Source organism: Cololabis saira, chromosome 5 (genome assembly GCF_033807715.1).
Source record: "Cololabis saira isolate AMF1-May2022 chromosome 5, fColSai1.1, whole genome shotgun sequence".
NCBI classification, from domain to species: domain Eukaryota; kingdom Metazoa; phylum Chordata; class Actinopteri; order Beloniformes; family Belonidae; genus Cololabis; species Cololabis saira.
Window position 1 is genome coordinate 4,129,109 of NC_084591.1, and position 26,917 is coordinate 4,156,025.

The following is a 26,917-nucleotide window of genomic DNA, read 5'->3' on the forward strand; positions in this document are numbered from 1 at the left end:
TTCAGGCATCATTTCTCCTCCCCTGCGATGGGACAGTTTCGGTTGGGTTTATTGTTCTCTGGTAGGTGCCAGAGCTTGCCAGGTGTGAAAACCACTGTGTCGATGTGCGTCTATAAAATTGTGAGAAAAGGGAAATGTAGTGGAACATATACCACCACAAAAAAACCCAAATAGAAATGTCACTCATGTGAAAACAGCCAGCAAAGGGAAGTGGCATGAGATGATCAACCGCACCTGACCCACTGAAAGAAGAACAATCTAAAAAGGACAGAGTACAACCTGTTAAAGACCTTTTACAAATGTGATCACCTTTTTATAAAGCGGGATATGTAGAAACTTGGAGTATGTTGGTCGTGAACTCAGGGAAACTCTGAGTTTTCCAGAGCTGGGTAGTAATGAGTTACATTTACTCTGTTACATTTACGTGAGTAAATTTGGGGAAATGTTGTACTTTTAGGAGTAGTTTTGAATCACTATACTTTTTACTTTTACTTGAGTAGATTTGTGAAGAAGAAACTGTTCCTCTTACGCCGCTACATTAGGCTACGTTGAGCTGTTACTTTTCTTTTATCCCTTTTATCCGCGTACGCTTCAATCTCATGACATCACTGGGTGATTCTTTGGGAAAAATGTTTGTTTTTGCATGTTTTGTCACATTTACACAGACTCAAACACACACAGAGTTTCTATGAGTTCATGTTTGTTCTAGTTCTGCTGGTTAAAAAAGAAAAGTACAAAGGCTTGAAATTTTGTGCTACTTGTGCTTAATTTATTTTTTTTATTCTTTTATTTTTTATTATTTTATTTATATTATTATTTATTAAAGTACTTGAATTTACTTTAAGATTATTTTAATTTAAGCTATTTTTAATTTTTTATTAATTTTATTTTATTTTATTATTTTATTGATTTAATTTGCCTGAAGATGATTATTTTGTACTTTTGTCTGTTTGAATGGTTGTGTTAAAAAAATAAATCAGACGTTACTCAACAGTTACTCAGTACTTGAGTAGTTTTTTCACCAAGTACTTTTTTACTTTTACTCAAGTAATTATTTGGATGACTACTTTTTACTTCTACTTGAGTCATATTATTCTGAAGTAACAGTACTTTTACTTGAGTACAATTTTTGGCTACTCTACCCACCTCTGCCCATTTCACAAAGCAAAGTTACTTAACCCCAAACACGAGGGTTCAGTTGAGAAAAAAAAAAAATTATAATAATACTTGGAGTCTGTTTCCAATAATTGTAATTGGAATGTAATTGACTGTTTGAAGTAAACCTGGTCAAGAGCAGGTTTGACGTTGTTGAAAATCCAGATGCATAAAACTGTCAAATTTCACCACAAACCATTCAGAATCAGACAGGACCTGGTTTGCCGGGACACGAAGAGCCTGAAGTCAGGGGCGTCAATTAGGTATGAAGGTACGGCAGCCGCCACACTTCGGCTTCAAGGGAAAATGTAAATGTTTGTTTTTTTAATACATTTATGGAATTACTCTGTGTCTATTTGTATTGATTATTCTATTACTTAATACATATAGAATAACTACAAATGCAACTCAGAACAACATGATCGATTTCACTAGTTATTATACACTGCAAAAACTCAAAATCTTAACAAGAATATTTGTCTTATTTCTAGTTAAAATGTCTAATTTTTAGTAAAAAAAAATCTCATTTCATTTAAGACAAGACTCAAAAACAACCATTTTCACCTGTTTCAAGTAGATTTTCACTTGAAATAAGTAGAAAAATCTGCCAGTGGAACAATATTTTTTTGCTTGTAATAAGAAGATAAATCTTGTCCCACTGGCAGATTTTTCTACTTATTTCAAGTGAAAATTTACTTGAAACAGGTGAACATGGTCAAATAACAAGTTATTTTTCTGGTGATGACTCTTGTTTTAAGTGTAATGAGATTTTTTGACTAAAAATGAGACATTTTAACTAGAAATAAGACAAATATTCCTGGTAAGATGTTGAGTTTTTGCAGTGAACGAGACTGCATTTGAAAAAGTTCCAATTTTCTTGACCACACAGATCAGCTACATAAACTTCTGTGATGAGTATTTGCTGGACGTGTTGATTGATACTCTAGTTAAGTTCTGTGACTCGTAACCTTGCCGTACCTTAGCTTCCACTGAATTGATGCCACTGCCTGAAGTCAAAGCCAGCGGCTTCAAATCCTCCTTGACTGAACTCTGAACTTTCTTTTAAAATGAATTTGTTCTGTCCGTCCAGGCCAGAGATCAGAAGGTGGTTGGAGACGTGAACGGCGCCCGGCACTACGGCTCCACAGCTCGATCCCTCAACATCGCAGCCACAGTCCTGACCATCCTATCTGTCATTATTGTAGTCTTAGCAGTGGAGGTCAGCGGCCTTTATCACCGCTACAGAAGATACAATTGAAAGGTTGAGCTCCACTGTGACTTGCTGATACCTGCAGCTTTTGTTGAGTTCTTCAAATATCATTTCTTAACATAAAAGTTTCTGACTGATATCTGAAGTGAAGTATTCCCCCCACCCTCTCTGTGAAGCAACTCTTGTGGTCTCCCTGTTTCCTTGCAGCTCATGTTCTCAGGAAGCTGAAACGCTTGATTTCAAAAACATTTTAAAACATTTAAATCCATTTATTTTTCCTTGCGACCATCATATTTGTGCATTTTTTTCTTGCACCGTTTGTAACATTTTCTGTTTACTTCAAGTCTTGAATAAAAATAAATTCACATTTTTTTGGGAAATGCAAAAATGAAGATTTTTCTTTAAAAAAAAAAAGAAAAGAAAAACTAAAAACTAATGTATAATTAATTCAAATTCAAAAATACTTTATTAATCCTTGAAGGAAAATGTATTGTTGCAGTATTCATAATTAACGTCTCTCCAGAGAGTTATAGTGGAGGTTTATAGCTGTGGGCAGGAAGATCTCCTTTACAGATCTGAAGGATATCCTGCAGAGATATGAAGAGTTTCCTGGTCTGAAGGATCTCCTGCAGAGATATGAAGAGTTTCCTGGTCTGAAGGATCTCCTGCATCGGTCCGTGTTGCACCGGATCTAAAGAGGCCTCTGGTTGTAGACACTCTGTTGTTGAATCAGCCTGTTGTGAAGAGGGTGCAGTTTGCTCTTTTTGTGCCTGTACATTTTTGTCATGACAGTGTCCAATTGGTGCAAAATAATTTTAGTAAAAATGATCACAACCTTTACAATTTTGGACTTTTCAGTCAGTGAAATCTCTTTTTTGTCCCATTTTGCCTGAAGAAAAGAAGCTGCCTAATAATTATGATATAAGGTGTTGATCTCCTCGGGCCACACCCTCCCTCATTACACAAATATACGTCACCTGTTATGCTTAAATCCAATAAGCATTCACGTTTATAAAGGAGGGCCTTTTTGCCCCCCTAAACGTGCCCTAAAAGTCACCAAATTTTGCACCAAGCTAGGCCTGGCGAAAAATGTGATATTTAATGGTTTGCATTAATGGGCGTGGCCTAACGGCTCAACAGCGCCCCCTAGAAAACTTTGTGCCTCAAGCCCCACAATACGGTTTGACGTACATGCACGAAAATCGGTACACACCTGTATCATGGCACAACTTAAAGAAAAGTCTCTTGGCACCATGGCCGAAACCGAACAGGAAGTCGGCCATTTTGAATTAATTGTGTAATTTTGGCGGAATTAATGCCATTTCTTTAGCCGCTTCAGAGCCCGAACCGTATCGTGAACCCAGGTGTGTTATACATCAAAATGTTCTTCTCCATCCTGCGGCGACGCGCATTACTTTTCTCTTTCAAAAGTGTTACCGTGGCGACGCTAGACGCCAAAAAGCGCTCTCACACTTCATCTGATTGGTCCATATTTGATAGTTCCCCAAAAGTCACCAAATTTTGCACCAAGCCAGGCCTGGAGATAAATTCATATTTCATGGTTTGCATTAATGGGCGTGGCCTAACGGCTCAACAGCGCCCCCTAGAATACTTTTCTCTGCCATAACTTTTGAACTGGTTGTGATAAAGAGTTGTGGGTGGTGTCATCGGACTCCGTATTGAGTCCTTGACCTTCATTGGCCTGAATTAGCTCCGCCCCTTCTTCTGATTGGTCGATATTTCATAGTTCCTATTTCCGGCCATAACTTTTGAATGGTTTGACATAAAGAGTCGTGGGTGATGTCATTGGACTTAGTTTTGAGTCCTTGACCTTAATTGGTGCAAATTGCACGTGCGAGGGCCCGTTCATCATGCTTGTTGATGTTGTGTGTCGTGTAATGTTGATTGTATCCTTTTACTGAGTCTTGCAGGGGGACTGCCAATGCAAATTTGCCTTTTGGCTACAATTGGGTATATCAATGTACAATGTCCCTCTACACAAAAAAACAGTAAGGTCTGGTCGGCACTGGATCTACAAACTTTCTTTTCCATAGTTGGCGATAGCTTGATTCATTGGTTGGATGGATCAGTGAGAAATGAAAAAGTCTATGTGATAAAGTCACCCTGTGATAAACGCTATATAAATAATATTGAATTGAATTTACATTCCGGGCTGCATGTTGGAGATTTCTAAATATGTAAAAGGTTGCAGGTTATTAGAAGGGACACCAATGCAGCAGAGTTTAAAGAGTTTGCCTCATATGAGCTACTTAAAACTACCAGATCAGCTCAGAGTTTTGCTGTTAGCTGTACTTCACATATTTAGTCGCTGTGCTTGAACTAATCTGTCTACAAATTACTTTTGTTACTTCAACAACCATCAGCCCGTTCTTAGATTTACGTTCTCCAAACGTTTATTACCCTCATGTTCTCCTGCAGAAAGTTACAAGTGAGCAAATTACTGACGATACATACAACTGAATATCAGAGATTTTTAAGTGCGGTTTTTAATATTTAAAAAAAAAAAGTACAATTTCATTTTATAATTAACATTTAGTAATTCAGTCAAACATGAGTAATTGAAACCAAAACTGATCATTTAGTTTTCCCTCTTAAACCTGCACGAACCTCGACTCGACATCAAAGCAGCCACCAGACGCCTCTGCAGGAAACATTTAAGGCAACACATTCACGGCTTCATGTTCTCTTGTGGCATTTGGTATTAAAATAAACCATTAACGTACATAATTATCAGGTTAATCAAACAGAACATTCAAAGGCACATTAAGTCAAGTATTGTTAAAGGAAACAAAACCCCAGTTTGATATTTGTTCTTCAGGATTTCATTGCAGATGCAGGAAAATCAACAGCTGAGAATGACGGATTTAGAAAGGAACTAACGCAAACCCGGTTTTAAACATCGTCAGCAGTCGGCAGGTTCAGTCTGGTTCCTGGTGGAGGCGGTTAGTCTTCACCAGTCCTTCTGCTCTCTGAGTAATGAGCTTGCTGGAGTCTGGAGGCATCACATCTTGGAGGAAGCGGCGACGGCCGAAGCTCCTGGACGGCTGTAGACCCGCACACTCGCATCCTGAGACGTAAAAAACACACGACATCAACTGCTGCTTCAATTTCTATGTAAATATTATTGCCAAGAAGCATCGTTACAACTACAGTAAGGCCCCGTTTACACGGAGCAAAAACGGAGGTGTTTTCATGCGTTTTGGCCGTTCGTTTACACGAAAACGAAGCTCAAAGTCTCCAAAAACGATCATTTCTGAAAACTCCGGCCAAAGTGGAGATTTTCAAAAACTCCGTTTTCACGTTTGCGTCTAAACAGAGGAAAACGGAGGAAAACTGAGATTTAGGCTTCAGAACGTCACATTATGAGACAGAAACGTCACCAGCGTCATGTGTGCGACCTGTGTTTACAATTAGTTTGGCCACCGTCAATATTTTCTTGTATTTTACCTGTTTTATATTCTAAAGTCACACTTAAAAGTAACTCCACTTCTCTGTCACTCCAAACCAAAGACTCTCGTTCCGTCTTGGAAGTAAAGCCTGAATTATGGTCCCGCGTTAAATCGACGCAGAGCCTACGGCGTAGGGTACGCGGCGATGCGCGCCGTACGGTGCGCGTCTCCGCGTACCCTACACCGTAGCCTCTGCGTTGGTGTAACGCGGAACCATAAATCAGCCTTAACTGGAAGTTACAGGTGTCATTTGTTGATGTTTTTTCCAGGATTCTGATTGGCTGGCATGACGTTAACAGCGTATTCATGCGGATTCGTGTAAACTAAGAGATTTTGAAAACAATCTCGTGTAAACGATGGAATTTTTCAAAACGTAGAGGGGGAAATATCAGTTTTTGTAAATACCCGGCTATGTGTAAACGGGGCCTAAGAAACACAAACCAAGCTAATTTAACGCAGGGCGGCGAATGCGTTTACCTTTTTGGCCTCTGCGTTATACTTGTTGAGGAGGGTCTGGACCCTGTTCCCATAGTCTGGATGAACAGCCTTCAGGGTCTCTACCTGCAGGAAGAAGAGGAAAAACAAAACGAACATAAAATTAGTGAAAATTATCAGGTGAATGAGAATAAAACATCCTACAATTCCAATGACGGATTCCTGCAATTGGTGCACAAATCACATCTCAACAAGGTTCATGTGTCCATCCTCTTGTCGTGTTCATTTGTCTGATGCACCATAAGAAAACCAGTGAACAGATTCAAATGTTAATACAAGCTTTATTATATCAAGCACAATGTTTTCCATGTGGTAGCCAATGTTGAACCTTATCTGGGAGGGCAACTGCAGTGAAAGAAACTTATATATATATATATATATATATATATATATATATATATATATATATATATATATATATATATATATATATATATATATAAAATCATCAGAAGAACACTTAATACGTGCTAAAAGGACATCAATGACGACTTGGTGGCTGAAGACTTTGCATTTGTAAGGAAACCTTTGTTCCACCTTCCCAAACTAAAATGATGTTTTTAATAACTGATGTGTGAAAATTCTCATCATTTATGAGATCAAATAGGATTATTTTCATCACTCAGAAGAACCAAGTGAACAAACTGGTTATTGGAATGGAGCAAAGTGGGACTTTATTAAACAGTTGTAACTTCCTTTTTCACTGGTTTCTGTGCCGTCCAACATTCAAGCCCAATTTAAGAAAACACAAATGTAATGCAGCGCGATTGATGCACGCCATCTTTCTGCAGAACAACGTGGTGGGTTTTTGTGGGTTTCTGTAGATATCATGCCAACTTCCTGACAGCTTTTGATTTGTGTAAAATGGGGTCAGGTTGCACTTTTTCCACTTTGCACAAATGTGGTAAAAAGACTGAGGTGTTAATGCAACGACAACATCTAGGTTTTAAAGAGGAACAGTTACTTTTAATGGCCCACAACTGTTACCAATTTAATTTGGCTTGTTGTTAAAATCGTAAAAGTTCACAATGTTTACGGTAGAGAGAGAGAGAGAGAGAGAGAGAGAGAGAGAGAGAGAGAGAGAGAGAGAGAGAGAGAGAAAAGAAAGAAAGAAAGAAAGAAAGAAAAAAAGAAAGAAATTGATGACGTTTAGTAGTATTTAGTATCTTTTAGAGCAGTGATTTGGGGGCTCCAAAGACTGAATGTGGTGATAGATTTATAGTTACAAAGGTGGAGTTGAATTGGTATTTTTTTTATCGTCATTTTTATCGTTATCGGGATAAATGCCAGAAATTATTGTGATACATTTTTTAGTCCATACCGCCCATCCCTAATGGCCATAGTGGAGTTTGGAGTGTGACTGTTTGAGGTTGTGGACAGATGTCTTTTATACTGAGAACCAGTTAAAACTGGTGCCATTAATACAGGTAACGAGTGGAGGACAGAGGTCTGTGAAAGCCAGAAATCTTGCTTGTTTTTAGGTGACCAAATACTTATTGTACCGAGGAATTTACCAATTTATTCAGTAAAAATGCTACAATGTATTTTCCTGGATTCTTTCCCCCCATTCTGTCTCTCATAGTTGAAGTTACCTATGATGAAAATGACAGGCCTCTCATCTTTTTAAATGGGAGAACTTTGGTGTCTGACTAAATACTGTTTCGCAACACTGTAGTTGCGTGTGTCTGTCTGTCTGTGTTAAAACAGACCTGTGGTTTCTTGTGGTTAAACATAAAAAAAAAAAAAAAAAAAAAAAGAAAAAAGGAAAATCGTGTGATTTGCATCTCGTCACTTCCTTATAAAAGAACGTCAACACTGTGACGGGTCAGATCTTACACACTCTGCTGTCTGAGAACTACCAGAGAAATGAACCCTGGATACCCAACTGAGGCTGTTGCTCTGCAGGGGACAAGGAACGATGGACAAGCAGCGCAGCATCAGTACGTCATCAACATGCCTGCTGAACCCCCCATGGACCACGTCGTCTGGTCCATCTGCTCCTTAATGCACGGGAACTGCTGTTGCCTCGGACTGGCGGCTCTCATCTTTTCTGTCAAGGTAAGTCTCAGTACCGAGCTTTAATATTCCTCTCTGTGATGAAGAGTTTGACACGTCAGTCACTTAACATGTGAACTGTAGGGTAGGGCTGGGCGATATATCGAGGTTTTAATATATATCGATATATTTTCAAACGCGATATGGTACGAGACAATATCGTTTATATCGATTTAAAATTTTTTTTTTTTTTTTTTTAATGATTTTGATATAGATTTTTTGTGACAATTTGACTTGAATGTTTTATTTGAGATTTGCACAAATGTTTTGTAATTTGCACAACTGTCAACCTCAGTGGAAAAGTCTGCCTGTTACTGTCTACATTGTATTAATTGCACAGTGTATTTTAATTTAATTGTTATGCAGGAAAGGGATATTTGTTTTATTTTATTCAAGAAGCATTTTTATTCTATATATGCAGGCAGTTTATTTTTATTTCTTTTGTTTTATACATTTTGATATTGTGCAGACCTCTGTTAATAAAGGAACCTGTGTGACATTTGGCACAAGAATTTGTATTAAAACTGACTGTTTTTTTAAGGGTTTGCCTCAGAATAAAATTAGGCTAACAGAGATGCTAACAGAGATGCTAACAGAGATGCTAACAGAGATGCTATGCTATAATGCTTTGGGGGAAACCCCAATTATGGCACAGAAAAAATATCGATATATATCGAGTATCGCCATTCAGCTAGAAAATATCGATATGACTTTTGGTCCATATCGCCCAGCCCTACTGTAGGGTTACCTCATCCGTCTGTATGTGGCGTCCGTCTGAGACCCTAATGAGCCGACGGACGGAGAATCATCTGAGATTGCTCGCTCTGAATTGTACAGTCGGGTTCATTCATGTACCCGGCCCAACAGGGACCCAGATAAGACCCACAGTTTGGACCCGTTCACAGGCCAACACGGAACCCGGGCGGTTTAGAAAACTACCCCCTACGTTGTGCCCGAACTTAAAGCCAGCGGCTTCAAATCCTCCTCGACTGAACAGTTTGGAGAAGGAAATGAAACAAAGTACTAACATAAATCTGTTTAAAAAGAGATTAAAAAAAATTTATAAAACAGGTATATGGAAGAGGAAATGGGTTAACGAGGAGTGTGATAAACAAATAAAAGGGAAAAATGGTACATTATACTTGCTTAAGATATAATAATAATAATTAATTAATTAATAATAATAATAATTTTTTCCCTTCGTGTCCCACAATGGGGAAATTCTTTTTCTCTGCATTTGACCCATTTTCTAGTTGAACTAGTAGCAGTGGTCGCCATGCAAAGGGCACGGCGCCCGGGGACCAGTAATATGTTTAGATATAAGCCTGTGTTGAAAAAAATCGATTTTCTGATTCTAAATCGATTCTCATATTAATTCCTAAAAATCGATTTGTATGTCTAAAGATCGATTTATTTATTTTTTTGATTAAAAATTTTTTTTTTTTTTCTTCTCCTCATCATTCCATTTTTACCTGGTGAACTTTAATCCCAGTAGTTTTGAAAACTCCTGAACTAAATGAACTTTTCTTTAGAGAATATGCTGGACATTTCAGCTTAAATTTCTAAATGTTATATTAGTTCAATTAAGTTCATATTATCTATATTTACTAGAGCTTGTTTGGTTTCTCTGTCATCGGACACGGTTTGTCATGAAATACCTGAAAAATGCCGGTGCTTCATGTCCAGCTGTGTCTGGTGACAGAATAAATCAGACAAGCTAAAATAACTTGTTTACTGCTTGAGCTGTTGCAATTTCTTTCTTTTTTTGCACTTTAAATGGATATTGAAATGCCTATTTGAGTTATTTATTTCTTAGTTATTTCACAATAATTATTGTGAAATTATTATTTCAATAGTTATTTTACAGTCATATAATCCAGGAAACACTAACCCAAATCAATATCTAATCGGATCCAATGGTGATAATCGATTCTGAATCTTAAGAATCGGAATCGAATCTTGACATTTGAATCGATCCCCAGCTCTATTTAGATATTTTTGTGGATATTTATGTAGTATATATTATATGTTGAGAGGGATAGTTATAATTATGTAATATGTTATTTATTATGTATGTAGCATATATATATTTATAGGGATATTTATGTAGTTTATATAGTGTATATTTATATAATATTTGTATTTTCTATATATTGATATATTTATATTTTCTATATACTTATATGGATAATTATGTAGTAATAGTCATGTTTACATAATATTTATATAAACCATATTTATATGGATATTGTGTAGATATAATAATAGCAATAATGTAAATTCACAGAGTTATAAAGGGGTAGTGTTTATACTTGTGTAAAGTGTAAACTTCTTCCTACTCCTTTTTCGAACCTATGTGCATATGAAGATGTTACTGTTTATATTTTTTATTTTATATACACATGTTCAAAATAAATTCATTCATTCATTCATTCACTCTGAACTCTCTTTTAAAATGAATTTGTTCTGTCCGTCCAGGCCAGAGACCGGAAGGTGATTGGAGACGTGAACGGCGCCCGACACTACGGCTCCACAGCTCGCTCCCTCAACATCGCAGCCACGATCCTGACCATCCTATCTGCTATTATTCTAATCGTTGTCGTGGCAGGGCATATCAGCGTTCTTTATCACACCATCACCAGCTCCAACGGCGGTAGATACCGGTACAAATGAAAAGTTGAGCTCTGTCTTATATTGTTCAAATGGAAACACGCTCTCCCTCCTTCCCTCCTCCAGGAGGTCTTAGCTCATACTAAACTCAAAAAGATCAGGTTCTCACTTTCAAGCTCCGGCAACTACCATTCACCCTGAAAATAACCGAAAGGGAAATAATTAGAAATTAATAGACCCCTTTGTTGTTTCTGTGTTTTTGTTTTGCTTTTATACAAGTTCCTCAGTTTCACCTTAGTCTTTATTTCTCTTATTTTATTTCTCATTTCATTTAGCTTCTTATCTATTCATTATTTCTTGTGCTTTTCTGTTTTTGTTTTATTTCTGATTTGGGTAGAGTGGGTTACGTTAAGATTTCTGATGTTTAATACCCTTGTAGCACTTACTACCAACACCTACCAATGAAACATCTTGTCACATTGAATCATTTATTGACTGTATGTGAACTGAAAAAAAACAAATAAAAAGAAAAGTAGAGCTCCACTGTGACTTGCTGATACCTGCAGGGTTCGGCAGTTCTTTAAATACCATTTGTAACTTTTTCCAAAGCTAAAACGTTTCTGACTAAGTATGTCTTTTTTCCCCCCACCCTCTCTGTGAAGAGCAACTCTTGTGGTCTCCCACAGTGGCAGCGTGTTTCCTTGCAGCTCATGTTCTCAAGAAGCTGAAACGCTTCATGTCTAAAACATTTGGAAACATTTTTATAAATAAAAAAATCAATACATTTTTCCTCGTGACTTTGATATTTGTGCGTTTCTGCTGTGTTCTCATTATAACATTTGTAACATTTTCTTTTTACTTCAAGTTTTGAGTGAAAATAAATCACATTTTTGAACAAGTTGTAACCTGAAGTTGTTTAAGGGATTTAATACGATTTAAAAAAAGAAAAAGAACAAAGCATTGTTGACCGGCGCATAAAGAACCTCCTCACAATATCTGAGATTCCTCTAATCCTTCTGAGGGGCAAAGCACAATAAAACAACCTGTTTTCTTCCTTTCACGCTTTCCGTTTGTTCCGTTTGAGCAGTTGTGTTCAGAGCGGGGCTCTGATCATTCACAGGAAACCTGGGGTCTCTCGTACGCACGCATGAGCTGGAGCTAACCAAACTGATATGAGAAATCATCACAACTCCTGGCACTGCCACAATAAAAGGCAGAGCGGAAATAGATAAGTAAAAACAAGAAAAGTTTAGTGTCTAAAATTCAAAAATGTCACTGTACATGTACCGTTTGACTGATCTGAATGAAAGTTTCAGGATTTAAGGAGTTCGGGGTGGACGGTGTTTGTGAATCACAAAACATTCTTAAGAAAAAAAATCTTCTTAAGTGTCATTTTTTTCTTAAATTCAGTCTTAAGAAGAAAAAAGAGAAGAAGTCATATTCTCAAAAAAAGTATTTTCTAAACTTTATTCTTAAGTTTCTTCTTAAGAAAAAACTTAAGAATAAATGGTATTCTTGAAATAAAAGTTCTCAAATTTGTTCTTGACTTTTTTCTTAACTTTAAGACAAACTTGACCCGTCTTAAAATTTCTTCTGTGAAAAGGTAAGACTCTAATATCACCTTTTTCAACACATTTTAGACAAGTTTAGTCTAGTAGGTCATAGTTTGAGGATGTACTTTGTAATTAATTACACAAAGAACCTGTTAACTGTTTGTTAGCATGTTAGTTAGCATGGTAGTTAATTATTATTCATTTTTCCCAATAGTATTTTTTTTTAAATCACATTAATCTCATCCACCATAACCTTGAAAAGTTCCTGCATCTCTTTTTCTCCTTCTCCATGTTTAGTGAGTGACTGACGGTTAAGACCCAAACTACTTGTATATATAATATATATGTTGTTTGTTGGCGCGTGCAATGACATATTTTAAGAAGTTCTTAAGTAGGAAAAATAAGAAATTCTTAAGAAATGACAGTTCTTAAGACGGTTCTTAAGAAAATATTGAGGAATTGCACTTAAGAACTTCTTAATTTTAGATCTTAAGACATTTCTTTAGATTGTTCTTAAGAACATATTGGTGAATCCGGCCCCTGATCCTTGAATCTCCCCTGAGACCAAATGGGTGATTTTTAATACATTCCCCCCCCCCCCCCCCATACGTGTGGTAAAACCACACACTTCTTGTTTCATGGCATAGGGCGAAAACACCGTTAGAACAGTATCCATGAAACTATTTGTTGAGTTGAGTAAGATGGTTTTAACTCTATTCAGAACGGATCTCAGGCTGATCCGATGAAGTACAGATAAAATACAGGACATAACGTCACCAAAGTCATTTTCCTCTAGCAGAAACTGGTTCTATCAAATTCATCAATGATTGTCGAATCGATTGTATTCAGTTTTCCTCCCGCACTCCAAAAACATGGATGGTTTTATTGACTGTAACTGTGGGATTTGGGGCATCTCGTCCCCGTTTCACACCCGACGGCAGCAGAACAGCCTCGTCTCAACCCCGACCCGACATACTGATGAGAGGGAACGGATTGTCCTACGCACCTAGAACACGTCAGCCCTACCCACTAGGGATGGGCGGTATGGACTAGAAAATGTATCACGATAATTTCTGGCATTTATCCCCATAACGATAAAAATAAATACCAGTTAAACTCCACCTTTGTAACTATAAATCTATCACTAAATTCAGTCTTTGGAGCCAAAACACTGATCTAAAATATACTAAATACTAAACTACACCAATTAAACTGAATTGATAAAAACCAATTAAATTAGTACACCTGTACTGCAAAACTGGAAATTTATCCTTCCTTCCTTCCTTCCTTCCTTCCTTCCTTCCTTCCTTCCTTCCTTCCTTCCTTCCTTCCTTCCTTCCTTCCTTCCTTCCTTCCTTCCTTCCTTCCTTCCTTCCTTCCTGTCTCCCTTCCTTCCTTCCTTGTTGTCTCCCTTCCTTCCTTGTTTTCTCCCTTCCTTCCTTCCTTCCTTCCTTGTTGTCTCCCTTCCTTCCTTCCTTGTTGTCTCCCTTCCTTCCTTGTTTTCTCCCTTCCTTCCTTCCTTCCTTCCTTCCTTGTTTTCTCCCTTCCTTCCTTCCTTCCTTCCTTGTTTTCTCCCTTCCTTCCTTCTTTCCTTGTTTTCTCCCTTCCTTCCTTCCTTCCTCCCTCCCTTCCTTGTTTTCTCCCTTCCTTGTTTTCTCTCTTCCTTCCTTCCTTCCTTCCTTCCTTCCTTCCTTCCTTCCTTCCTTCCTTCCTTCCTTCCTTCCTTCCTTCCTTCCTTGTTTTCTCCCTTCCTTCCTTGTTTTCTCCCTTCCTTCCTTCCTTCTTTCCTTGTTTTCTCCCTTCCTTCCTTCCTTCCTTCTTTCCTTGTTTTCTCCCTTCCTTCCTTCCTTCCTTCCTTCCTTGTTTTCTCCCTTCCTTGTTTCCTTCCTTCCTTCCTTCCTTCCTTCCTTCCTTCCTTCCTCCCTCCCTTCCTTCCTTCTTTCCTTGTTTTCTCCCTTCCTTCCTTCCTTCCTTCTTTCCTTGTTTTCTCCCTTCCTTCCTTCTTTCCTTGTTTTCTCCCTTCCTTCCTTCCTTCCTTCCTTCCTTGTTTTCTCCCTTCCTTGTTTCCTTCCTTCCTTCCTTCCTTCCTTCCTTCCTTCCTTCCTTCCTTCCTTCCTTCCTTCCTTCCTTCCTTCCTTCCTTCCTTCCTTCCTTCCTTCCTCCCTCCCTTCCTTCCTTCTTTCCTTGTTTTCTCCCTTCCTTCCTTCTTTCCTTGTTTTCTTCCTTCTTTCCTTGTTTTCTCCCTTCCTTCTTTCCTTGTTTTCTCCCTTCCTTCCTTCCTTCCTTCCTTCCTTCCTTCCTTCTTTTCTTCCTTCCTTCCTTCCTTCCTTCCTTCCTTCCTTCCTTCCTTCCTTCCTTCCTTCCTTCCTTCCTTCCTTCCTTCCTTCCTTCCTTCCTTCCTTCCTTCCTTCCTTCCTTCCTTCCTTCCTTCCTTCCTTCCTTCCTTCATCAGCTTTAAACAAAAACATCATCAACAGGAATTTATCATTTTTACCGTGAGATACAAATTCTTACCGTGGGGAATTTTTTTGACGGTATATCGTGAACGGTAAAATATCGCCCATCCCTACTACCCACAAAGCCAAAACACACCCTCCCTCGTGCATTTCATCTTTTCATCTGTTTCAAAGCCACATACTTTACACCTGTAGCTAAGGCTCACTCTTTAGTTATAAAAACACAAAACCATGTTGTCATTTCATCCACTTTAACCATTAATTTATCTCTTCAACTTAAAAATACCATTATTGACATTTGGAGCATAAAAAGTATCATATGGACCCACCATGCGTTTCTGGATGAAGAGCTGGGCTCCCTTCAAGGCTCCCGCCATATTCTGGCAAAGTCTCTGGCGCTCGTCTTCACACAGCACTTTGGTGTAGAAGGCACGAACCTGCGGTGGAAATACAAGCAGTGAACACCCCGTCAACGTAAACCTGTTCAAATGCTTCTCAAACAGAACCTGACATGGGTGGGGGGCAGTACTCGAGTTGTAAAAAATAAATCAGGGGGGATGGTAGATTTTATCATATGGGGACAGATAATTTGTGCTGATTACAAATAATATAATATATTACAAATAATAGCACTGACCAAAACACCTGCAGAAATACTGCAGGAATGACATAGCAGCAGTTAAATGCAGCCTTCTGTAAGCTTTAAATATCCACTGGGCTTACATCAAATACATCAAAACACAACAATAAAAAACACTTTTCTGAACTTATCAATATGACTCTGTCCTTCACAGGATAAGTTAAATGGATCACTGCAAAAACTCACAATCTTAACAAGAATATTTGTCTTATTTTAGTAAAAAAAAATCTCATTACACTTTTAAACAAGACTCTTCACTGGAAAAAACAACAATTTTCACCTGTTTCAAGTAGATTTTCACTTGAAATAAGTATAAAAATCTGCCAGTGGAACAAGATTTTTTTGCTTGTAATGAGAAGATAAATCATGTCTCATTAGCAGATTTTTCCTACTTATTTCAAGTGAAAATTTACTTGAAACAGGTGAAAATTGTCAAATAAGTTATTTTCTCTAAATGTTGAAATAGCAGTAAAACCACATTCATTGATGAAATGACATAAGGGATGGAAAGGGGGGATGCCAGTTTTACAGGGGGGATGATTTGGACCGTTTTTATTTCAGGGGGGGACGCCATCCCCCCTCATCCCCCCTCAACTCCAGTACTGGTGGGGGGGGGGGGTGGGGGTACTAAAGCCATCAGGCTTCAAATAAACCTTACTGTTGTAACTATGTAAAACACGTGTGGAACATTGTCAAAAAGAGCAACGTACAAGTATCATGCAACAGTATCATGCAACATATTCTGGATTATATATATATATATATATATGTTACGGTTAATGTAGAAAAACGGCTATTTTGCAAAATAGCCGGCTAATGTGCAAAATAACCGGCAGGGCGGCTAATATAGAAAAACGGCAGTAGCCAGTTAATGCTGTGGATGTGTCAGACCCAACACTTTTTCGGGGAGTGTAACGTTAGGATTCTTCAACATATGGGCTTCTTCCATTGGCTGTTACGCACCAACTGCACTGATTGGAGACTGTAAGTGACTGGTTTGAAGCGAGAATTTCATCCATTCAACTGAACTGTAGGCTATTCTGTAGTGTAGTAACTGGACTCTATCTACCAAATGAATTACGTTTGCTTAGTTTGTTTTGGTTTCATCAATTTGTGCAAATGGAGGAGGAGGAGAGACCTCATCTCATCATGATTCGGGTTTAGGAGCCTCACCTTCCATGAGAGAGACGCAGCAACTGTTTGTCTGATTTGGAGGTGCAAAGAGAAGGTGGAATAGATCTTTCTCACAAAGACTGTCACACTGGATATTTACAGTACATTTCCCAGACCTATAAGGCTGGTAGAGGTGAGTGCACTCCACTGCGCTTTGCCACCTCGGTGCTCTATTCTGGGGTGCAAATGACGTGATCTGTAGTTTGCATTATTCATTTTGGAATACTCAATAGAGGAATATACTGCATGGGATTTGGACTCAGAATAATTGCTATAATTGCCACGGCATGCACGGTCAGCACCGGAGCATCGATACAGGGGAGATGATTAAAATTGTGATGTCCGCGCACCATGAGCTTAAAAATGTATGTACTTTGCAAATTAGCCGTTTTTCTACATTAGCCGCCCTGACGGTTATTTTGCACATTAGCCGGCTATTTCGCAAAATAGCCGTTTTTCTACATTAACCGTAACATATACACACATACACAGTACAAACCAACAGTTTCCACACACTTCCCCATTTGTTTGAATGAGAAGGTTTGTCCAAACGTTTGGTCTGTACCACGCACGCACGCACGCACGCACACAAAGAACAAAAATAAATTAAAAGAAGGGCAGTGTGAGGGTTAAATCAGGGGTTTTATTAAAAAAAAAAAAAAAAAGGAAAAATAAATCCTGGACAGTAAAGGTTTTTGTTGCACAGCATACTAAAACGTATCATTTTAGCCAATGTGTATAAAAACGTAAAACTTAGATATAAATGTTTTGATTTGTTATTCAGAAAAAGAAGAAAAAACAAAAACACTGACAAGACTGAGGTTGAGGTCGTCGGATAATTATTGTAAATCATAATTCTGTTGAATTAATAATATTTAAAAAAAAATATGAGACTTGAAAGAAGAATCGTGATGGTTTTTATGGATTTACATGATGACTTACGCTGTCCTATTCAACATATTTGAGGTTTTTAGAAAATGACCAAGGAATGTGTGAGTTATTCTTATATAAAAGGGCTGAAACGAACCCGGAGCAGAGGAACAACAGACTTTCCCGGAGCCAAGTGATGCGTGAATGATAAACAAAGACCTGCAGGTCTGTTTTCCTCTGAGGGAAGAGGGAAAGCACCTGCTGCTGGATCTTTATTACCTGTGTGACGTTGTCCTCGTCCTCACTGTTGTAACGGGCCACATCCGGAGACACTTTGAACTTGGACTCCACAAACCGAGGCTGCGTCTCCGGAGCGCTGAAGCTGTTCGGATAGTAGTTGGGAGCGCCGCCTGGAGGTCAGACACAGAAACACTGATGAGGCGCGAGGAAGAAGAAAACAATGCTGTTGTTGAGGGTTGAATTCTGCAAGAAGAGTCTTGGATAAGAACAAACAGAACCCTGGTTGGCTGGTACCATACTTGAGTAAAGAAACTAAATGTTTTACTGCAGACAAAGTACAGTTTAATCTTTTACATTTTCAGATTTATGATTACTGCTACTACTTTTTCTGAATGTTATTTTGTGATATTACAGGACTGTCTCAGAAAATTAGAATATTGTGATAAAGTCCTTTATTTTCTTTAATGCAAAAAATGTCATACATTCTGGATTCATTGCAAATCAACTGAAATATTGCAAGCCTTTTATTATTTTAATATTGCTGATCATGGTTTACAGCTTAAGAAAACTCAAATATCCTATCTCAAAAAATTAGAATATTCTGAGAATCTTAATCTTAAGCTGTAAGCCATAATCAGCAATATTAAAATAATAAAAGGCTTGCAATATTTCAGTTGATTTGTAATGAATCCAGAATGTATGACATTTTTTTTTGTTTTTTTAATTGCATTACGGAAAATAAAAGAACTTTATCACAATATTCTAATTTTCTGAGACAGTCCTGTATATGTAAAAGAAAAAAACTTCTGTTAGAAAAGATGTGTTATAAAAAAATATCTAAAATAGATAACACAAGTAGCAGACATTTAAATTCAGTCCAAATGAAACAGCGACATCAGCTGGCTGATTCTTGGTACTGCACCTGCATGGAGGGAATAAACCAAAGAAAGATGGACCTTTTCTTTCCCAACGGTACCAGATCTGGGCCAGAACCAGCACCTAACATAGAACCGGTTCTGAGCCAGGAAACTCTGGCCCCTCCGGCCCCTGGTCTAGATGCAAGAACCATGTGACCAGCAGGTGGTGAGGTTGATTACTGTAACCAACTAGGGCTGGGCGTGGGCGATATGGACCAAAAGTCATATCTCAATATTTTCTATCGATAATTTTTCTGTGCCATAATTGGGGTTTCCCCCAAAGCATTATAGCATAGCATCTCTGTTAGCATCTCTGTTAGCATCTCTGTTAGCTTCATTTTTTCTGAGGCTAACCCTTAAAAAAACAGTCAGTTTTAATACAAAGCCTCGTGCCAAATGTCACACAGGTTCCTTTATTAACAGAGATCTGCACAATATCAACATGTATAAAACAAATGAAATAAAAATAAACTGCCTGCATATATAGAATAAAAATGCTTCTTGGATAAAATAAAACAAATATCCCTTTCCTGCATAACAATTAAATTAAAATACACTGTGCAATTAATACAATGTAGACAGTAACAGGCAGACTTTTCCACTGAGGTTGACAGTTGTGCAAAAAACAAAACATTTGTGCAAATCTCAAATAAAACATTCAAGTCAATTTGTCACAAAAAAAGCTATATCAAAATCATAATTTTTTTTTTTTTTTTTTTTTAAATCGATATAAACGATATTGTCTCGTACCATATCACGTTTGAAAATATATCGATATATATTAAAATCTCGATATATCGCCCAGCCTTATAACCAACCAAAACTTGATATCCAGGAGTGCACACAAGTCGGTACTCGGGGGCCGGTACTCGGGGGGCCGGTACTGCACGTTTTAGATGTTTCTGCTTCAACACACTCTGATAGACGTGGCTGTGTCATCGACAGAGTCGTGCAGACCTTGATGATCATTTATCAGACTCAGGTGTGTTGAAGCAGGAAGGGAAACATTTGAGACCTGGGATGGACCGGCCCTCGAGTACCGACATGTCTGCCCCCGTTTAAGTCTCACGTCCGCTTCGAGACAGTAAGGCAAGGTACGTTTGTTTATTTCATGTACAAGACAATTCAGTGCTTAAAAAGTAAAAGCAGAAATTAAAGACAGACATACCGTATTTTCCGGACTATAAGTCGCGTTTTTTTGCATAGGTTTGCAGTGGGTGGGACTTATACTATGGAGCGACTTATGTGTGAAATTATTAACACATTAGTTTATTTCACATGTTATTTTCACACTAAACTGCAAGAGGGCGAACTGCAACTGACGATGAGTCTGACGTAAGCGACGTAGAAGAGGAAGCTGCATCTTCTACCTCCGGAGTCAGTTGTTTAAAAGTGACACCGAGGATGAAGGTTTCATTGGATTTTAGTTATTTGGAGACACGGTTGGTTTGGTAAACTTCTTAGCATGTTATTTATGCTATAGTTATCTGAATAACTCTTAATATGTTATGTTAACATACCAGGCACGTTCTCAGTTGTGTGTAACGGAAGCAGACCGTACGTACTGTTCTTGGTGTTGGATTTTATAAAATACATTTCCCCCAAAAATGCAACTTATACTCCAGTGCAACTTATATATGTTTTTTCCTTCTTTATTATTCATTTTATGGCTGGGGCGACTTGTAGTCCGGAAAATACGGTAAGTTAAAAATAATTAAACTAACTAATATGAGAATCGATTTAGAATTGGTAAATCGATTTTTTTCAACACAGGCCTAGTAGAGAACAAAGAAAATGAATGAGGCTGTCTCCTAGCAACATGGCATTAATAATATAGAGCGAAGGGCACCCAGATACGAGCAGCAGACGTCCAATAAGGAGTATTTCTATATCTATCTATAAATGAGGGCAAATGATAAATGCCATTTATTCCTGACAATTTCCTTTTTTCATCTCCTTGATAATACTTATGAGTTTAACCCTAAAATGCTGTTTGTAATCAGATTTGATGCACGAATTTCTGAGATTAACACCGCCATTAGGCCGATTTCCCAATTCTAAATCTATTCTCATATTAATTCCTAAAAATCTATTCATGTCTAAAGATCGATTTTTTATTTATTTTTTTTTATTTTTTTTTGGGGGGGGGGGGGTTCTTTTTTTTCTTTCTTTTATTTATTTATGTATTATTATTTTTTTCATCCTTACATTACAACTTTTGGTTATTTTTTTTGTTTATCCCCAAAAAAGGAATGTTTTGTTGGACACGAGAATAACTGGTGCCATGTTTTTGCCTTTAAATATGTTTAAAGGTATGAAAACATTAAAGTGTTAGGTTATAATTGCATAAATTGTCTATATTTCATTACTTTATATACTGTCTTGGGGTTACATTTGCAAAAAATGCTAAAAACCAAATGCTCAAAAATTAAAAACCAAAATAGACCGAAAATGGAACAAATAAAAACGGAATGTGGGAAAAAATAAAACCGATTTCATCCGTCTCTGTTTCCTCCCTGGATCTGTTTGGTAATTCTGACCCACGATGTTTCTGTTTCAGTTCTATCAGCATTCTGGGAGCTGATTGGTCCTTACAGCATCATTAGCTGCAATACTTGCTGTTTAATCTCAATATAATACTAGTAGTAATATTTTGCACAACTACAGTCATATAATTCATGCAACTGCTCAAAAAACTGTTTTAATAACATTAATCCAAATCAATATTGGAATCGAATCGTATCGAATCAAATCTTGATAATCGATTCTGAATCTTAAGAATCGGAAATCGAATCGATTCTTGACATTTGAATTTATCCCCAGCTCTAACCGCCATAATAAAAAAAGGGAACTGGGCCCTACCTTGGTTGTCAAACATGCACATGGGACCGTCGCGCTGGTAGTTGGCCACCCGGGTTCTGAAGGGGCAGTTGACGGGGATCTGCAGGTAGTTGGCCCCCAGCCGGTGCCGATGCGTATCGGGGTAGGAGAAGAGTCGGCCCTAAACCAAGACACGGGAACTTAACTTCTGCAAATACCGAAACAGCATCAGATCTGGCGTCCGTTACCTGCAGCATCTTGTCGGGGCTGGCCTCCACGCCCGGCGGCATGTTGCTGGGGTCGAACGCCAGCTGCTCCACCTCGGCAAAGTAGTTGACCGGGTTCCTGTTGAGGACCAGTCTGCCCACAGGGATCAAGGGGAACTCTTTGTGTGACCACACCTGCAGCACACAAAACAACAACATACTTATGTCTTGATGAGCTCTGAACAGATTGTCACAAATACGGTGACATACGACTAAAGTTGTTTCTTCAACGAAAATTATGACTAAATATCGTCGTCACGAACCTTTATCACCTGAGGAAAAAGAGATGAGACGCAACGTAAATGCTGGTCATGTGACGATAACGATAATTAAATATATAATGCAATATTGTAGAGGAATAAAAACGAGACAAGATGTAGATTACAAAATAAAAACTCTGCTAAAATGTGTCTTAATTTTCGTTGACCAAAACGAGACGAAATGTTCCAACAAAGATCCTGAATGTCCATGTTTTCAGTAGTTTCTCTGGTTTAATGTCCATGTTTTCAGTAGTTTCTCTGGTTTAATGTCCATGTTTTCAGTAGTTTCTCTGGTTTAATGTCCATGTTTTCAGTAGTTTCTCTGGTTTAATGTCCATGTTTTCAGTAGTTTCTCTGGTTTAATGTCCATGTTTTCAGTAGTTTCTCTGGTTTAGTTCTGCTGGGTGACGTCACGTCCTCAATCCCAGTCGCTGCAGCGGGGAGTCAGATTAGGGCTGAACGATTAATTGCATTTGCGATAATATCGCAATGTGATAAAACGAGATTTTCTAACCGCAAAGGCTGCGATTTGACCAGTCACGTGATCTGGTCACGTTGTTGGCAGGGGAAAAAAAGTCAACAGTGCCGCGTGTCCGCGTGTAACTTAAATCTACCATGGCCTCAGTTTTAGGGCTCGGCCAGGCGGGGCTTTATAAATATATGGGCTTTATAAATGTATTAAATATATGAGCACGGAGTCGGCGCGGCGAGGATCTGCGCGCGGCGAGGAGCACGAGCCGGGCAGACAGTGGAGTCGCGCTGTGAAGACTGATTTACGGTTCAGCGTTAAAATCGACGCAGAACCTACGGCGTAAGTTACGCGGCGATGCGCGCCGTACGGTGCGCGTACCGTGTACCGTACGGTGTAGGCTCTGCGTTGGTGTAACGCGGAACCATAAATCAGCCTTAAACCAAACCTGCAGCTCGTCAGCTCATCAGGAGGAGAGGTTAAAGGGTAAAGAGCGGCTGCCAGTTGTTCATTGCTGGTTGGTTTTGTTAACTCTGAACTTTGTTGGTTTGTTTGTTAGTTTGCTGGTGGTTTTTTTTCTCTCTGTGATTTTTGAGTTATTTAATAATAATAATAATAATTCAATTTATATAGCGCTTTTCACCTGAAATGACAGATCTCAGAGCGCTTTACAAAGAAGACTAAAAACAAGACTAAGAAACTAAGACAAAACCTAGCTACTAAGATAAAAGTAAGATAAAAAGTTGTGGGCAGCAAAAAGATAAAATAATAAATAAAAAAATATTTGAATAAAAGGGGTCAAGGGAAGAGTTCAGGGTAAAGCCTGCTTATAGAAGAGTGTTTTAAGGCCCGTTTTAAAGGACTCCACAGAAGGTGCATTCCTGAGGTCGTCAGGTAGAGAGTTCCATAGGCGTGGGGCGGAGGCAGAGAAGGAACGGTGTCCCATCGTCACGAGCCGTGGAGAGGGGACATGAAGGAGAGTGGCGTGGCTGGAGCGAAGGGTGCGTGCCGGTTTATGGACAGTGATTAGATCACTTAGGTAGCTGGGGCTTTTTTGATGGATGGCTTTGAAGGTCAGGAGGAGGACCTTGAACTGGATCCTGTAGTGGACCGGGAGCCAGTGGAGTTCGGCCAGAACAGGGGTTATGTGTGCTGACTTTTTGGTACCGGTGAGCAATCTTGCAGCGCTGTTCTGAACCAGTTGGAGGCAGTGGATGGTTTTTGCAGGTAGACCGGAGAGAAGTGCATTGCCATAGTCAATACGGGAAAAGATGAAGGCGTTTACCAGTTTTTTTAAGTCATCTTTGGAGAGGGATGGCTTCAGTCGGGCTATATTTTTAAGGTGGAAGTAGGAGATCTTGCAGATGTGTTTTATGTGAGGTTGGAATGATAGGGATGAGTCAAGCTTAACTCCAAGGTTGGTAACAACTGGGGAGAAGGAGATGGGCTGACCGTCGAGGGAGAGTGCAGCAGTGCTAGCATTGGCGAGTTGGTGGGAGGTACCGATCTATTTGTGAAGAAGTTCTGAGTTTCCTGTGAGGAAGGTTTTTTGCTCCCTGTGGGAGTTTTTCTGTGTTTTTCTATTAAACTACGCCTCGTTTTGGCTAAAGTTTAACCCGGTTTAGTGTTGTGTGATTGGGTTCAGACAACGACCCATAACACTCGTGTGTACAGACGTGTGTAGACGTGTTAAAGAGGTAAAGACACAGATTTGTTTTCTTTATTGTTGTAATCTGTGCCTTAAATAAATCTGGCATTGTTTATTATAAAACAGACTGATTTATTGCTTGTGTAGTTGAAAAATACATGAGAACAGGACCTTGAAAAAATAATCACATATTAAATCGCAATATTGAGGAAAAAAAATCGCAATTAGGTTATTTTCAAAAATCGTTCAGCCCTAAATCAGATCCAGAAGATGCAGCTGCAGAGTTAGAGGCTGATGCCGTTAACGCAGAGCTCTAGGTTCACGTCCATTAAAAACAAAGTTACATAGAGAAACGCGGGGATCTGCTCTGGGGGGGAGAAGAAGAAGAAGATCCACTTTCCTACACAGACGTGGAAAAGAAAACCCAATGTGTCGTTGAAAAAGAAACAGATGGGGAGAAATGCGGAATAAATAAATAAATATGTTGTAAACTCAAATGAGAGTCTTCTGTATCTGGAATTAATGTATTCTTGAGTCTAGAAGGTAACAATAATATAATAAGATAACCTTGTTTGAATTGTAAAATGGGTTTGGCTAAATACAATCTTTGACTAAAACTAGACTAAAATGGTCCGGGACAATTCTGACTAAAATAAGACTAAAATGCTCTGAGACTTGACACGACTAAAAGGAGAATGAACGTGACTAAAACGAATAAAAACTCAAATGATAGCTTGACCCAAAGACTAGATCTGTTCCCGGTAGAAGGTGCAGTACCTTAGTCAGGTCGAAGGGGTTGAACTGGAACCTCTCAGCCTGTTCGAAGGTCATGACTTGGATGTAGAAGGTCCAGGACGGGAAGTTGCCGTTTGCGATTGCGTTGAACAGATCTCCGATGGCGTAATCTGGGTTGGTGGAGGCCAGATGCTCAGCTTCCTCCACGGAAAGATTCTTTATTCCTTGATCAGTCTTGAGACATTAAACAAAAACACAAGTGAATGTGTCATTACCAGACGAGCTATTGAGAAGGGAATTGTGGAAAACATGCACCATAGTGGCTCCCGAGGACTTGGATCGAGAAACAATTCTGGAAATTGATCGCACTTAAACATCGTACTGTCAAAAAAATTCATCTCGCGGTAAAAACGATAAATTCCAGTTGATGACGTTTTTGTGTAAAGCTGATTTATGATTCTGTGTTAAATCAATGCTCAATGTACATGAAGGAAGGAAGGAAGGAAGGAAGGAAGGAAGGGAGAGAGAAAGAAAGAAAGAAAGAAAGAAAGAAAGAAAGAAAGAAAGAAAGAAAGAAAGAAAGAAAGAAAGAAAGAAAGAAAGAAAGAAAGAAAGAAAGAAAGAAAGAAAGAAAGAAAGAAAGAAAGAAAGAAAGAAAGAAAGAAAGAAATGAGCCTAAAACGAAAGAAAGAAAAAAAGAAATGAGCCTAAAAAAAAGAAAGAAAGAAATATATGAGCCAGAAAGAAAGAAAGAAAGAAAGAAAGAAAGAAAGAAAGAAAGAAAGAAAGAAAGAAATATATGAGCCAGAAAGAAAGAAAGAAAGAAAGAAAGAAAGAAAGAAAGAAAGAAAGAAAGAAAGAAAGAAAGAAAGAAAGAAAGAAAGAAAGAAATGAGCCTAAAACGAAAGAAAGAAATTAGTCTAAAAAGAAAGAAAGAAAAAAAGAAATGAGCCTAAAAAAAAGAAAGAAAGAAAGAAAGAAATGAGCCAGAAAGAAATATATGAGCCAGAAAGAAAGAAAGAAAGAAATGAGCCTAAAACGAAAGAAAGAAATTAGCCTAAAAAGAAAGAAAGAAAAAAAGAAATGAGCCTAAAAAAAAGAAAGAAAGAAAGAAAGAAATGAGCCAGAAAGAAAGAAAGAAATGAGCCTAAAACGAAAGAAAGAAATGAGCCTTAAAAGAAAAGAAAAAAAGAAATGAGCCAGAAAGAAAGAAAGAAAGAAATGAGCCTAAAACGAAAGAAAGAAATGAGCCTAAAAAGAAAGAAAGAAAAAAAGAAATGAGCCTAAAAGAAAGAAAGAAATGAGCCTAAAAAAAAGAAAGAAAGAAATATATGAGCCAGAAAGAAAGAAAGAAAGAAAGAAAGAAAGAAAGAAATGAGCCAGAAAGAAAGAAAGAAAGAAAGAAATGAGCCAGAAAGAAAGAAAGAAAGAAAGAAATGAGCCTAAAACGAAAGAAAGAAATGAGCCTAAAAAGAAAAGAAAAAAAGAAATGAGCCAGAAAGAAAGAAAGAAAGAAAGAAAGAAAGAAAGAAAGAAAGAAAGAAAGAAAGAAAGAAAGAAAGAAAGAAAGAAAGAAAGAAAGAAAGATTCCCGTTGATGACGTTTTTGTATTTTTTTAATCGTTATCGGGATAAATGCCAGAAATTATCGTGATACATTTTCTAATCCATACCGCCCATCCCTATAAACCGGAGATGAAACAAACCTTGTAGTGGAACTTGCAGTAAAAGCGGTCGCCGCCGGCGTTGACCAGCTTGAAGGTGTGCGAGCCGTAGCCATTCATGTGACGGTAGCCGTCGGGCAAACCTCGATCGCTGAACAGGAACGACACCTGCAGAGAGGATGCAGGGCAGCACACGCCATGAGAGACCGCGA

The 26,917-nt window shown here is 38.3% G+C and overlaps 2 protein-coding genes across 2 annotated transcripts in view; one reads left to right on the forward strand and one right to left on the reverse strand.

The window, feature by feature from the left end:
* Nucleotides 1-4,847: 4,847 nt before the first annotated feature.
* The window catches only part of cat (catalase), a 30,448-nt gene continuing 8,378 nt past the window's right edge, over nt 4,848-26,917 (reverse strand). The window contains exons 6-13 of the mRNA XM_061720835.1: nt 26,748-26,873; nt 25,085-25,276; nt 21,913-22,065; nt 21,707-21,845; nt 17,967-18,097; nt 15,334-15,441; nt 6,313-6,396; nt 4,848-5,453 (exon numbers count right to left, since the gene is read on the reverse strand). Coding sequence (XP_061576819.1) covers nt 5,388-5,453; nt 6,313-6,396; nt 15,334-15,441; nt 17,967-18,097; nt 21,707-21,845; nt 21,913-22,065; nt 25,085-25,276; nt 26,748-26,873 — 999 coding nt within the window. The 3' untranslated portion in view covers nt 4,848-5,387. The remainder of the gene's footprint in view (nt 5,454-6,312; nt 6,397-15,333; nt 15,442-17,966; nt 18,098-21,706; nt 21,846-21,912; nt 22,066-25,084; nt 25,277-26,747; nt 26,874-26,917) is intronic.
* Nucleotides 8,151-11,819, forward strand: LOC133444565 (dispanin subfamily A member 2b-like). The gene is made up of 2 exons (XM_061722407.1): nt 8,151-8,388; nt 10,864-11,819. The coding sequence occupies exons 1-2, from the start codon at nt 8,197-8,199 to the stop codon at nt 11,056-11,058; spliced, it is 387 nt and encodes a 128-aa protein (XP_061578391.1). The 5' UTR covers nt 8,151-8,196; the 3' UTR covers nt 11,059-11,819.

What these genes read in the sequence shown, in the direction of transcription:
- LOC133444565 (XM_061722407.1), top strand. Translation starts at nt 8,197, where the DNA reads ATGAACCCTGGATACCCAACTGAGGCTGTTGCTCTGCAGGGGACAAGG. An exon ending in CTCTCATCTTTTCTGTCAAG is followed by an intron (nt 8,389 to 10,863) that starts GTAAGTCTCAGT and finishes CTGTCCGTCCAG; the next exon opens with GCCAGAGACCGGAAGGTGAT.